Below are 15,312 nucleotides of genomic sequence, written 5' to 3' on the forward strand. Positions count from 1 at the left end.
TGTTTAAGTCTGGGGGAGGCAGTTACTAACTACGTTTTTGTTTTTGAGAGTCAATCGAAAAAAAGAATTGTTTTATTGAGTCAAATTTTTTGTTGGGAACTATGATTTTTCGTTTTAGAGTACTGCCTTGGTTGATTAATGCTGCAGATTGAGTCCAAAATCCGACTAATGAAAAATCCAAAGGCTGACCAGTGAATCAGAGACATCCAAATTTCCAACATAATCCACAAAAGTCTGAGGTAATTTCTGCGCTTCTTTTTAACTCATCAAGGAGATTGATGTTCATAGGGCTTGACTTCTTGTTCATACCTGACAAGTAAGATTTCAGAAAAGAAAAAGATTGGTACTCCTCTCCCTTATTTAAGTTTAAAAGATTTTTCCTGAGAGCTTTGTTTAAAAAGAAAAAAAAAGAATAAACGATGAGATGATTTTGATCAGTTTAGAGGGATATGTAAATTACCTATGACCCTATTATTCGCCTACAACTTTGATAAAAAGAAAAAAAAATAATAAGAAAAAAAAATAATAAAGCAAAGCTCAAAGGAAGATTAAATATAATAAGTCTGGGGAGAGAAAGAGTATCACAAGTGTTAAAGATATTGTCTTGCTTGCTATGGTATTGTACGGGAATGAGTCTAGAAGGTTCTTGACATTGTTCAAATTGATGAGACCCATCGATGAAGGCTTAATGGAGGATGTTGTGGAATTTGGTTTGAATTTGGGATGCTACGAATGTCAACGGAGAAGTACATGGTGGTTCGATTTGGATTTATCTGCTACGCATATGGATTATGGTTTGAATGATCATGACATTACTTTAAAATAAAAAGGAGTTTCCGTGTTTTCAAACCTCTTTCACAGGTGAAGCTGTTGTTTTGCTTGAGGGCAAGCAAAGGCTAAGTCTGGGGGAGTTGATATATCATGGTTTTTAGGTGTTTTTAGCCATGATATAAGTCTTATTTATAGAGTATTTTTGGTATTTTTAGAGTCTTTTGAGTTTTTATAGGATTTAGCATAGATGGGAGTATAATGGAGCTAAATAGGAGGATTTGGAGCACATTCAAGCATTGAGGCTAAGCTGTGAAGTTGGGAGACAAGTTCAGAGATATGCATCGGTCGATGCAAGTGATGGTGTTGATTGATGCATCATCCAACAAAAGAATCAGAAGTTTTCTCACAAGTTTTGAAAATTTACAAAGTTGTCCCAAAGTTTTCCATATTTGCATCATTAGTCTCTTGATGTGTTTTAGGAATATAAATAGGTTTTCTAGGTCATTGTTTAGACCTAAGCTTTATTTTTCCTTGCAACCTTTGAGAGAGAACCCTGAGAGATTTTGGAGAGAAGAATCAAGACTTCTTCAGAGAAGATTCATAACTCCTTTACTTCTTCTTTATTCTTTTTCTTAATGCAATTTATTCAGAAGATGTTTTGCTTTTCATTAATTATGTCTTAGTAGATCTGCTTGTTAGTTTTAGGGTTTCTCATTAGGGTTTTCATGGATTGTTAGATTGATTGATTGTTTGGATTCATTATCTTTCTTGTTCTTCACAATGCTAGATCTTTGATTATTCATCTGGATTTAGATCTTAGGATTATTAATTGATATGAGAATATAATTGATTTTTCTGACAAAAAACCTTTGGTGAGCAAAATTTATTTTTGCAAAGATATTTGAATTAGTGATTTTGTGAACTTATCTAAACTTGATTTTATTGCTGGTTTTTAACTTGAATTTTTCAAAGAGATTTGGATTTTTGGGTTTTAAAACTTAGATAATATTTGCAGTGAGAACTGATTTATTTTACAATTGTGTTTAGAGTTCAAGAACGGTGCTTAATTATTGAATCTTGAGAATTTTCCTAGGCCTAGCGTTTAATCTTTCTGAATTTTACAATTATTTTATTTTCTGTTTAACCTTGCAATTTAATTTTAATATATTTTCTTGTTTAGCATAATTAAAAGATTACTAAATCTATTGTGTGAGTCAAGAGTTCTTGTGGATTTGATCCCTAAATACTACATTGATCTCTTAATTTGAGAGAGTAGCTCTAGGGTAAATTTGAGCATATCAACAGCGATATTGCTCGGGATTTCCGTACATTGGACCTTTGTCAGGGGAAAAGGGCCATTTCATACCCGTACACACCTTGAAAGTGCGAATTGCTACCTGTACAAGCAAGAAGTGCCAATTTAAACATGTACCACAGGACATTTTACATTTCATACCTGTACGCATAAAATCGAGCCAATTACACAGTCCACGTTAACGGATTTAAGTCAACCGTTAGATAATCTGACTCAGATTCCACGTGTTTTTTGACATGGCAACGAAGATGCAAAACGACGTCGTTTGATTCGTTTTTCTCGCAAAAAATTGTGGAAATTCCACACTCCAGAGATTCGAACTCATGACCTCACATGTGATTTGGGTAGGAGGTAACCAGTTGATCTAACAACATTATTCGATAATAAGATACAAATTAATCTTTATAAACCTAACGTAACAATCGAAATCGAAAAAATTTCTGGAAATTCACACTCTCGTGGGTCGAACCCGCGATCTCAGATCTCAATAGCATAGGACGTAACCAATTGATCCCACAACTTCATTCGGTTATATCACACAATTTTATCTTTATAAAGCTTAAAGATATCTAAGCCTCAATTGAATGAAATGTCGTCGTTTTGAATTGGGGGAAAAAATGAAATGTTAGGGTTCTTCTCTCAAATCCCGAATCGTGGTTTATTTGGGTTTTATTTCCTTCTTCTTTTTCTCTGTAATTGGGTTCGATAAACCTACCAAACACTCTTTTTCTTCTTCTCTGATACCGAATTACAGTGATTGAGAATGGGTGAGCGATTCAGAGGGTTTCCTAAGAAGTGTCGGTGTGGAGAAAGTGTAGTGATGAAGACATCAAACACAGTTAGAAACCCTGGAAGACTGTTTCATGCTTGTCCATTTGGAGAACATGTAAGTGTGTTTCAATTTTGGATATTGTTGTGGTTTTGTCTTCTTCGCATATGGTTGTGGATTTGTCAATGGTTGTGGTTTTGTCAATTTCGCATTTGGTTGTGGTTATGTGTATAAGCTTTAGATACATGTTACAGGACAATAGGGGTCATGTGTTCAAGTGGACAGATACGTGTATGGTTCAAGAGATTGAAGACTTGATAGAGAAAGTTACTAAGCTTGAAGGAGCTTCGATGAAAATGGAAAAAGACTTCAATGTTTGTGAATCAGAAATTGGCATTTTGACAATGGATACTCGTGTATGTGAGGCTGTGGTTGAGAAGGAGGTTGGAGAGTTGAAAATGCAGCTTCGTAGCTTGAAGAACATTGTAGTGTTTGCTTTGGTGATGATTTTCTTCTTTAGGTTTATCTTTTGAATTTGGTTTTAGTGAATGTATGGTGTATGATGTATGATGTTGTATTGAATAAATGATCATATTGCTTTTTTAAAAAAAAAACTCATAAGACATTCAAAATGATGAAAACATGTTAATAATCTTGTCTTAAACCAAGTCTTAAGAAAACCAAATACATATCATATTGTTTTAAGAAACCTCCATAGCATACAAAAAGAAAAACAGACCTAACAAGCAACAAATTGTTAGTTAGTCTTGTGTTGCTTGACTTCCTTGAGCTTCTTGACTTACTTGACTTCCTTGAGCTTCTTGACTTACTTGACTTCCTTCAGCTCCTTGAGTTGCATTTGATGACTGCTTCTTCTTCCTTGGTTTCCTTGGTGGTTTGTATCTCTCCACTCCAGCATTAGGACACCTTAATTTGTTGTGTCCAGGGTAATCACATAGACTACAATGCATGATCCTATTCTCTCTACTAAGCTTCTTCTTCTTTTTTGTAGGAGACTCATGCCTTGCTTTCTTCCTCTTCAGCTTTGGTTTCTTACCTTTCCTGTTTTCAATCTGTTCAACTAAAGCAGCAGGTGGCACCACAACAGAACCAGTTCTATGCCAGAACAACATACCATTAACTGGTGCAATCGAATCACTATAAATACATAACTGCCTCGAGTTCAAATACCAGTCGCTAATGTAATCTTCACGATTAAGCTTCTTCTCGGTGATCACACGTAGAGCATGGCGACAAGGAATTCCACTCATATCCCATCTTCTACAAACACATGTCCTCAGCCTAAGATTCACACTGTGATTTATACCAGACTCACGAACATCATATCTACCGTCTGCACCTGGGACAAATGAGCAATACTTAATGTACTTAGCTTCTTCTTCTAAGATCTCTTTTGCCCTCTCAGTGATTCGACCTGTATACTGACTGGCCGCAGTCTTCCTCAAATCAATACGAACCATGGTTCTTCTCCTAATAGTCTCCAACATCTCAACCATTGGTACGTACCTTGCTAGATCAATGGCATTGTTGAACGACTCTGATATGTTGTTGTGAACATCAACACATTTGGCTGTAGGTGAACAGAAAGCTAAACTGCAATTCCTGGGATTTCTCTGCATAATGGCATCATATAATCGGATATCATAGTTTCTTGCATTTTGCAAGTTTGCTTCATATTCAGCCACCGTATAGCTTTCTGCCAGACGCCAAAACAGAGTCTTCACTTCATTTTGATTAGGGAAATCACCCTTCAAGTTACCATAGATATGCCTAGCACACATCCTATGTTCAACATAAGGCAACACCCTGTTTACTGCATTTAACAAGCCCTATAAATGAAAAGTAACAAATTAGATCAGATTCAAATATCAAAGGGAAATAAAATGAGAACAATAACATACCTTTTGTCTATCAGAAATGACTGTGAATCCTTGACCCTCTTGCAGATGAAAATCATCTTTCAAATGACTTAAGAACCATGTCCAGTTCTCCTCATCCTCAACATCTACAACAGCCCAAGCTATGGGGTACAAGCCATTATTGGCGTCCCTTCCAACAGCAGCCAACAATTGCCCTTTAAATGTAGACTTGAGAAAACACCCATCAATACCAAATATGGGTCGACACCACATTGGCCATAACTTGCGGAACACATCAAAACAGACATAGAACCTTCGAAATAGTTCTGATCCATCATCACCAATGATAGTGTCTAACTCCACAGTGGAGTTAGGATTAGTCCTACAAAAAATATAAAAATGTGTGTTAGAATATAAAAACAATCATAAAAAGTGTTAGAATATGGACACAATCATTAAAAAAAATAACTTACTCAAGGATTGCATCTTTGTAATCTCTGAGCCTAGAGAACTGCTCTAAATGGTCACGGTGAATCATATCTAATACTTTTTTCTTCGCCTTCTTGCATACATCAGGTGTGATCATAATATTGAACCTCTTTTGGACCTTATATTGTATAGCTTTCGGTGAATAATCAGGATTCGACCTTATCTCATCCATAAACATCTTTGCCACCACAGCCGACTTTAGTAATCTACAATACCCATCAGGTGTGCAATTGTGATCATCTTCAAATGTCTTCAGAACCCACTTCCCAATGGGGTTATGAAACGAACAGTAACACCTCCAATGACAACCATCCATTGAACAAACAGCTCCATTTTTTTCTTTCCCCCATCTATCAAGCTTAATGTTGTATCCTCCCTTCAAAGCATAATCTATCAAACACTCTTTGAAATCTTCTAGAGTGTCAAACACTTGTTTAAACTGCAGCTGACCACTACCTTTTTTTAATCTTACAAACTTCTCTCCACCACCTTCATCATCCGAGTTTGGAGGTGTGTCATGGTAGTCAAAATTCGGATCTTCATCAAGAAAAGAGGCTACATTCCTCTCAACTCGAATCTCTGCATCACAGAGCTCAGTAATCTCCACATCATGAGGATGCTCTGACGACCTAACCATAAATACATCAACTACTCCAACCCATATGGCCGCATCACACATCCTTGTAAAACTCATATCCGAATCTATCAACCTCTTCCGCTCCTTATGTTCCTCAAATGGAAACTTATACCACAACATATACCCATAAATTCTTTCTCTAAACTCATTCGACACCTTAACAAAGAACTCTTCCGGATTGCATGTTATAGTTGCCGATTTCGAACCTTGAAGATAAAAAACGTCACCTTTGTAATCTTTTGCCCAGTATCCACCATTGTAGACATTGAATTTCACCCTCGAATCACTACAGCATCATGAAATCTAAGATTAAAACCTTAAAATAAAACCTAAATTGAAATCAGACATTGAAATCTACTTCGATTTACCTTATCTCTTCGTTTCGTCCTACTCTTTCCTCTCTCCATTCGAATTGATCACCTTCTTCGTCCATCTTCGTCGGTTCTCTCGTCGCCTATTACAGAGAAAAAGAAGAAGGAAATAAAACCCAAATAAACCACGATTCGAGATTTGAGAGAAGAACCCTAACATTTCATTTTTTCCCCCAATTCAAAACGACGACATTTCATTCAATTGAGGCTTAGATATCTTTAAGCTTTATAAAGATAAAATTGTGTGATATAACCGAATGAAGTTGTGGGATCAATTGGTTACGTCCTACGCTATTGAGATCTGAGATCGCGGGTTCGACCCACGAGAGTGTGAATTTCCAGAAATTTTTTCGATTTCGATTGTTACGTTAGGTTTATAAAGATTAATTTGTATCTTATTATCGAATAATGTTGTTAGATCAACTGGTTACCTCCTACCCAAATCACATGTGAGGTCATGAGTTCGAATCTCTGGAGTGTGGAATTTCCACAATTTTTTGCGAGAAAAACGAATCAAACGACGTCGTTTTGCATCTTCGTTGCCATGTCAAAAAACACGTGGAATTTGAGTCAGATTATCTAACGGTTGACTTAAATCCGTTAACGTGGACTATGTAATTGGCTCGATTTTATGCGTACAGGTATGAAATGTAAAATGTCATGTGGTACATGTTTAAATTGGCACTTCTTGCTTGTACAGGTAGCAATTCGCACTTTCGAGGTGTGTACGGGTATGAAATGGCCCTTTTCCCCCTTTGTCAGTAGCAAGTTTATGATTGAGTTCAATAGGGACAGCGGAAGGTTGACAACCAAATACCCGCCTCGTTAACGATATCTAATGCGTACTTGCATTGAGATAAACAAAAACCATTGGGAGCCTGAGATACCTTAATTCCCATAAAATACTTCAGCTTGACAAGATCCTTCATGTGAAAACACTTAAAAAGCTAAGCTTTGAAACGATTGATAGCAACAAGATCATTCCCAGCAACTATAAAATCATCCACATAGACCAAAACATAATTAATCTTATCATCCTGACGTAGAGTAAATAAAAAGTAATTCTGATAAGTTTGAGTAAAACCAAGTTGACAGAGTGTTGTAAACAACTTAGCAAACCAAAAACGAGGCACCTGTTTGAGCCCATACAACGACTTACGAAGACGACAGACTTTGGTAGGATCCTAGCAGCTAAAACCTGGTGGTAGTTTCATGTACACTTATTCCTCGAGATCACCATGAAAAAAGCATTATGAACATCCATTTGGTGAACCTCCCAGCCTTCGATGGCAGCAACAACTAGGAGAGATCGAACCATAGTCATTTTAGCAACATGAGTAAAATTTTCTTTGAAATTTGTACCCTTTTTCTGAGGATTTCCCATAACCACTAGACTATTTTTGTAGCATTCGGGTGTACCATCGGCAATTGTATTTCAGCTTGTAAACCCATTTGATATTGATGGCCTTCTTTCCATGTGAAAAATCAGTAATATCCCATGTATGGTTGGTTTCAAGTGCATCAATTTCTTTAGTAATAGCATTGCACCATTCTTTAATAAGAACAACATCCTTGAAGTGTTTGGGCTCCATACTATCAAGGATTGCAGCCATAAAGGCAATATGATTGGCTGAAAGACATTAGTCAAATAATCAGAGATGGGATAAAGAATTTTACCAGAAACTGATTCAGAGACCGTTGAAGTGGGGAGACTAAAGGAGAGAGCGTGAGAGGGGGAATGATGCGACCCTGAGTAGCAGTCACACGTACGGACGGCTGTTCCGCGGACGGACGGTCATCATCGCAGACGGACAGACAGACTGTTGAAAAGCGGACGGACGGACGGCCTAGCGATACGGTAGAGCGGTCAGACGCGAGCTTCTGGTTGCGGAACGATGAACAGTCTTCGGACGAACAACGGTCTTTCGAGGGACGATAGAATGGACGAACTTGTCCGATAAGTAACTCGGCTCGGCAAGTTCCAGTAGCGATGGACGGGAGATCAGTACGGTAAGTAACTCGACCCGAACTGATCTCAAGGGATGGACGGTGGATTGGTGTAGCAACACAAAAGCTATGAAAGGACTCGTGATACGGCCAGACTTAAAAGATTTGAAACCGTTTCAAAGCGTGTTAAGGGTTTTCGTTTTCATGTGAGAACGAAGAGAGAAAGAACAACTTTTATATTTTTATTCAAGGTAAGCTAACTTTTACAATGAGGTTCAAAGCCCTTAAATAGGCAAGCTAAGCAAAGAAACACTTAACCCTAAAACAAACGTGGCCAAACGCCAGCTTTACACATGGCCATAAAGTTAAAGAAGGAAAAGAAAAAGACAAAAGAAATCCAACGAGCCGAAATATTCAAACAAAAGTAGAGAGAAGAAGGATAGGATTGCCACCTCACCTGGACGGGCAATGCGTTAGAGTTCACGGCCTCATTAAAACCTTCTCGGTAAACCCATTGGGACAAACCCGAGTAAGGAAAAAGAGTACCATGCCTTGTAACGTCTTAATGTCTTCACTCTTGGGTAATGGTGAAGACTGTCCGAACAACCTCGGATTGTTGGGACGGGTTGTTTGGTCATGGTCCTTGACCGGCTGGATCATGGTCTTGAAGGAACCATTCGGTGAACAGGTTGCACTTGATCCGGAGGTTCCTCTTAGTACTTTTGCTCCTTGTTGTGGCTCATGGAACGATCCGTGGTACATGGGCCGCTTTCGTGGTCCCTTGTCCCAAACTGGCCTCAAACATGTCCGCATGTGCGTCCGTGTCCAAGTCCGTGTCCTGTCCGGTTAGTTAGGTCGCATCATCCCCTCCCCCTTGTGAAAATTTTGTCCCCAAAACATCATCGTCCTCACCTACATCAAACGGGGCCAAATCAGTAACATTAAAGGAGGAAGTCGTAAGGTACTCACCTGGTAGCTCGAGTCGGTAGATGATGTCATTGATTTGTTCGGTGACTCGAAAAGGCCCATCCCCGCGTGAACTCAGCTTGTCCTTCCTTTGTTGCGAGAAATGGTCTGGCCTAAGATGGAGCCACACCCAATCGCCTGGTTTGAAAATCATCGCCTTGCATCCATGGTTGGCCTTGCGGGTGTACTGTTTGGTCTGCCTTTCCAAGTTGGCTCAAACCTCGGCATGTAACTTCTTGACCAGCTCAGCTTTGGCGATGCCATCTTGACATCAAGGACTTGAATCCATACGCCACTTCAAATGTAGAGGCATCAAGGACTTGAATCCATACGCCACTTCAAATGGGGACTTGAATTCATACACCAATCCAGACTGGTTGTAGGCGAACTCGATGAGTGGTAGCAATTCCAGCCATGTTCCCATGTTGCTAGCGATGGTTTTGCGGAGAAGTGCTCCAAGCGTTCTGTTCACCACTTCGGTTTGGCCATCGGTCTGGAGATGACAAGCCGTTGAATAGAGTAGCCTGGTTCCCAGTTTTCTCCAAAGGGTCCACCAAAAATGTCCGAGAAAACGCGGGTCTCGATTGGACACAATGCTCCGTGGTAGACCGTGTAGACGCACTACTTCTCGGAAGAATAGATTGGCGATGGCCATTGCATCATTAACCTTGTTGCATGGAATAAAATGGGCCATTTTCGAGAATCGATCGACCACAATGAAAATGGAGTCGATCTTGTCTTTAACCAGCAAGCCAAGAACGAAATCCATTGATAGATCCACCCAAGGACTCTCCGGTACTGGTAGTGGTTTGTAGAGACCATAAGGCCGTGTAGTGGACTTGGTTGCACGACAAATGACACATCGACCACATAACAGTTCCACCATACTCTTCGTCTTTGGCCAATAGAAATGTATCTTTAGAACCTCCAAGGTCTTTGCCACTCCAAAGTGTCCGGTTAACCCTCCTCTGTGGGCTTCATGCAGTAATAGTTCGCGGATCGATCTCGCCGGTATACACAAGCGTCTATCCTTGAAAAGGAATCCTTCATGAATGAAGAACTGTTGGTAGATGCCTTTCCCGTGTTCACGATAACACTCCTTAAACTCGGGATCAGTCGCATAGGCTTCCTTGATACATCCGAAGTCTAATACCCTTGCCTCCATGATGGTGATGAGGGAGTGTCGCCTTGAGAGTGCATCGGCTACCACATTGTCTTTCACTTTGTTGTACTTGATCACGTAAGGAAAAGACTGGATAAACTCCAACCACTTGGCGTGACGTCTCTTGAGATTGGTTTGTCCGCGATGATGCTTCAACGTTTCATGGTCGGTGTGAATCACAAATTCTCGGACCAACAGATAGTGTTGCCAGGTCTCCATGGCTCAGACCAGCGAGTAAAGCTCCTTATCATAGGTGGGATAATTGAGACTTGGTCCATGCAGTTTTTCGCTGAAATAGGCCACTGGACGGCCACGTTGCGTCATAACGGCTCTGATGCCTACACCGGAGGCATCACACTCCACTTTGAACATCTTGTTGAAATCCGGTAGGACCAAAAGCGGTGCTTGGGTGAGACGGTTCTTGAGCTCTCGAAAGGATGCTTCTTGTGCCAGTCCCCACTTGAACTCCTCATTCGTCTTGGTCACGGCCGTTAGAGGTGCGACAATGGTACTGAAATCCTTTATGAACCGCCGGTAAAAGCTGGCTAACCCGTGAAAACTCTGAATTTGGCTGACATTGGTCGGGGTTGGCCACTCCTCAATAGCCTTGATCTTCTCATGGTCCACCTTAAGTCCCTGTGAACTCACCATGAACCCTAAAAAGACAAGTTCAACAGCTCCAAACACACACTTCTTAAGGTTAGCATAAAGTTTATCTTCCCTAAGCGTTTCCAAGACATGTTCAAGGTGAATAAGGTGGTCTTCTAGGCTTTGACTATACACAAGGATATCGTCAAAATAGACTACCACAAATTTATTAATGTAAGCATGAAGAACATGATTCATGAGTCGCATAAAGGTAGAAGGTGCATTGGATAGACCGAATGGCATTACCAACCATTCGTACAAACTTTGCTTGGTTTTGAAGGCGTCTTCCACTCATCTCCCTCTTTCATCCTCACTTGATGATAGCCACTTTTAAGGTCTATCTTGGAGAAGATGGTGGAACAGCTCAACTCATCAAGCATATCGTCGAGGCGTGGAATCGGGTGCCGGTACATGACGGTAATGTTTTTCACGGCTCGGCAATCCACGCACATCCTTCATGTACCGTCTTTCTTTGGGACCAGCAAGACAGGTACTGCGTATGGACTGAGACTCTCCCAGACGTATCCTTGTCTCATCAGGTCGCCTACTTGTCGTTCTAACTCCTTGGCCTTGGTAGGGTTGACTCAGTACGTTGGTCTGTTCGGTAGTTGAGCTCTGGGTATGAGGTCAATTTGGTGTTTGATGCCGCGTACTGGTGGAAGGCCGTGTGGTATTTCTTTGGGAAATACATCCTGGAACGTCCTTAGGAGGGCCTTGATCTCACCCGGTACATGATCCCCATCGTTTCCTATGGTCAAAACATCTTTGAACACCATCAATAACACTTGACAAGTGGAGTCACTAAGTGATATCCTAACATCATTGGCACTTATCAAGAAATTCATTTTAGAGTCCGTATCCTTAACCAGTTTAGATTTCATTTCACTCACTTGAGTTGGTGATAACGGTTTTAAACAAATGCGTTTACTATCATGAACAAACGTATACTGGTTAGTATGGCCACAATGAGATGTCCGTTTATCAAACTGCCATGGGCGCCCCAAAAGGAGGTGGATAACTTGCATAGGGACGACATCACATAAGACTTGGTCTTTAAATGGGCCAACACTAAAAGGGACCGTGACATGTTGCGATACTTGGATCACGGCCTTGTCATTCAACCACTTAAGCTTATAAGGTTTGGGATGGTTTGTGGTTGGGAGGGATAATTTATTGACCATATAAGAGCTTGCAACATTAGTGCATGAACCCCCATAAATGATCAAGCCACAAACTTTCCCACTTACAGTGCATCGCGTGTGAAAAATGTTGTCCCTTTGGTTTGTGTTGTCTAAGGCGTGACTGGTGCTAAGCATTCGCCTGACCATGAGCATCTCTCTGACATCGGGTTCGGAAATGGCTTCCTCTAGCTCGACCAGTTCCGCATGATCGTCCAGTTCTCCTTCTTTTTCGTCTTGGGACTCGATTTCACCGGCTGGCGTAACGATCATGGCTCTCGGATTTGGACAGTCCCGCTCATAGTGTCCTCTTCCTTGACACTTGAAACAAACAATGTCCCGGCTCCTTGCTTCGTTAGGGACTGGTCGCGGATCAGTACGCACATCCTTGGCCGGTTCCTTTGATTTGAATTGAGTGTCGGTCCAGGCTGACTTGGACTTGTCTCGTTTGGCATTAGAGGGTGATGCGTATGGTGACCAACTTGGGAGTCCTTGGTTTTTGTGTGCGACTAAGGCTTGCAGCCTTCCTCTTGATTTGTTGTTATACTTGGATGGCCAAGTGTAACAACTCGTCGAACTCATCACAAGAGAGTCTCTCGACTTTTCGCACGATCCGATCTTGCAAACCATCTAGGAATTGGGCCATAAGAGCTTCCTCGGTTTCGTCAATTTGGAGTCGGTTTCACAAGTGTTCGAACTCCTCGTAATACTCCTCCACACTCTTGTTGCTTTGACTAAGTCTCCTGAACCGGAGTTGCAACTCCTAGCTGTGATAAGGAGGAACGTATTGGCGTCGCATAGTAGCTTTCATGGCATCCCAAGTAGGAATGGGCCGTTCGTGGTTTCGCCTTTGATCGGCTACGTCTCGTTCCCACTAGGATAGGGCATGATCAGTAAGTTGGGCTGCGGCATAGGTGACTTGCCTCTGGTCCGTGTACTGGTAGCAAGAGAAAACATGGTCCATGCGGCCTTCCCAATCAAGATATGGTTCTGGATCGACCTTGCTAGCGAAGGTAGGAACCGTAAGCTTATGTGCTGGTTCAAGCAGGTTGTTGTCGGGTCTAGCTCGCCGTTCATGGTTCTGGTTCATGCCTCCTCTGGCCTCGAGATAGTCATGTTCTTCCTCGGTCATGTCTCCCACTTCATGTCTGCGGTTGATTGGCCAGTTGCGGACGGGACGTACGGGAGCGGCAGGCGGTGGCCTACCAAGTTCCATTCGTTGTAAGTGTTCACCTAGCTGGGCGATCTGGGCTCGGATATCGGTCAGCACAGCTCCGATCTCTGGTGGTTGATGTGGTTCTTCGGGCGGCAGATGTTCCGCCATTGCTTGGTCAGTGTCCGTATGGTCGGCGGTCGTACAGACGGTGGCAGCCGGTGGTACGGATGGTGGTCTCCAGTTGTGATATTCAGAAAAGTGGTACCAACGATAATCGGTCGCCGGAAAAGGTGGTCGTACAGTTGGTGGTTGGTGTATGGATGGCGGGGGCGATCGGTCGGATGCGGAAGTCGATGACCGCGGTACATCCGGTTCTCGGTCCATGGTTGCTACTTGACCTTGGCATGTGTGCTATGTCAGACCGACCACTCGTGCACGCCTGTCCACAATACAATGCGTTTTGCATTAGTGCAGTGAATATTCCAAACACAAAACATATATTCAATGATTGAAATAAAGGAACCAATGATTGAACAAAAAGCAAAAGCAACCTACAAACAGACAAAAATAAAAAACCTTTTACGTGAAACGACTAACCTAGAACTAACACGCGTCTAAGGACCACCACAAACAAAAGAAAACAAGATAAAGCAAATAACTTTAACGATCTACACCCTAAAAACAACCAAAACAAAAGCAGCACAACCCAAGAAAGATCTAACTAAACAAACGAAGAACAACATGAACAACGAGAATGAGCAAGAACGAGCTAGAACAAAGGGAATCTAACAACCTAGAGCATAAGGAAAGCAAAAAGATGACAAAGAAAGCAAAAAAATAGAGGTAAAGGAAAGATACAACCTTGTAGGAACCCTTTAGCTCTGAAAAAAAAAGATGCGACCCTGAGTAGCAGTCGCACGGACGGACGGCTGTTCTGCGGATGGACGGTCGTCACCGCAGACGGACGGATAGACGGTCTAGCGATACAGTAGAGCGGTCAGACGCGAGCTTCTGGTTGCGGAACAATGAACAGTCTTTGGACGAGCAGCTGTCTTGCAAGGGACGATAGAACGGAGGAACTTGTCCGATAAGTAACTCAACTCGGCAAGTTCAAGTAGCGATGGACGGGAGATCAGTACGGTAAGTAACTCGACCCGAACTGATCTCAAGGGATGGACGGTGGATTGATGTAGCGAGACAAAAGCTATGAAAGGACCCGTGATACGGTCAGACTTAAACGATTTGAACCCGGTTCAAAGCGTGTTAAGAGTTTTCATTTTCATGTGAGAACGAAGAGAGAAAGAACAACTTTTATATTTTTATTCAAGGTAGGCTAACTTTTACAATGAGATTCAAAGCCCTTAAATAGGCAAGCAAAGCAAGGGAACACTTAACCCTAAAACAAACGTGGCCAAACGCCAGCCTTACACATAGCCATAAAGTTAAAGAAGGAAAAGACAAAGACAAAAGAAATCCAACGGTCCGAAATATTCAAACAAAAGTAGAGAGAAGAAGGATAGGATTTCCACTTCACTTGGAAGGGCAATGCGTTAGAGTTCATGACCTCATTAAAACCTTCTCGGTAAACCCATTGGGACAAGCCCGAATAAGGAAAAAGAGTACCATGCCTCGTAACGTCTTGATGTCTTCACCCTTGGGTAATGGTGAAGACTGTCCGAACAACCTCGGATTGTTGGGACGGGTTGTTCAGTTGTGGTCCTTGACCGGCTGGATCATGGTCTTGGAGGAACCATTCGGTGAATAGGTTGCACTTGATCTGGAGGTTCCTCTTAGCACTCTTGCTCCTTGTTGTGGCTCCTGGAACGATCCGTGGTACTTGGGCCGCTTTCCTGGTCCCTTGTCATGAACTAGCCTTGAACGTGTCTGCATGCACGTCTGTGTCAGCATTCGCGTCCGTGTCCGCGTCTGTGTTCGGTCCGGTTGGCCAGGTCGTATCAGGGAGTGTACAAGGTGTGATGCAGACGACTTCTTTTCTTTATAATCAGTGATAAAATCGTTTAGT

The 15,312-nt window shown here is 41.8% G+C and overlaps 2 protein-coding genes across 2 annotated transcripts; one reads left to right on the forward strand and one right to left on the reverse strand.

The window, feature by feature from the left end:
• Positions 1 to 2,849: 2,849 nt before the first annotated feature.
• Positions 2,850 to 3,388, forward strand: LOC104772923 (uncharacterized). Its single transcript, XM_019241979.2, has 2 exons — positions 2,850 to 2,972; positions 3,110 to 3,388. Exons 1-2 carry the CDS (start codon positions 2,850 to 2,852, stop codon positions 3,386 to 3,388), a joined length of 402 nt encoding a protein of 133 aa, XP_019097524.2.
• A 44-nt stretch (positions 3,389 to 3,432) lies between these two features.
• LOC104772924 (uncharacterized) lies at positions 3,433 to 14,624 on the reverse strand. Its single transcript, XM_087504206.1, has 5 exons — positions 12,203 to 14,624; positions 6,230 to 6,315; positions 5,209 to 6,147; positions 4,778 to 5,117; positions 3,433 to 4,705 (listed from the first exon to the last, which is right to left on the reverse strand). Exons 1-5 carry the CDS (start codon positions 12,761 to 12,763, stop codon positions 3,617 to 3,619), a joined length of 3,015 nt encoding a protein of 1,004 aa, XP_087360332.1. The 5' UTR covers positions 12,764 to 14,624; the 3' UTR covers positions 3,433 to 3,616.
• Between the last annotated feature and the right edge of the window lie 688 nt (positions 14,625 to 15,312).

Source organism: Camelina sativa, chromosome 20, assembly GCF_030686135.1.
Source record: "Camelina sativa cultivar CO46 ecotype springtype chromosome 20, ASM3068613v1".
In the NCBI taxonomy this organism is placed as follows: domain Eukaryota; kingdom Viridiplantae; phylum Streptophyta; class Magnoliopsida; order Brassicales; family Brassicaceae; genus Camelina; species Camelina sativa.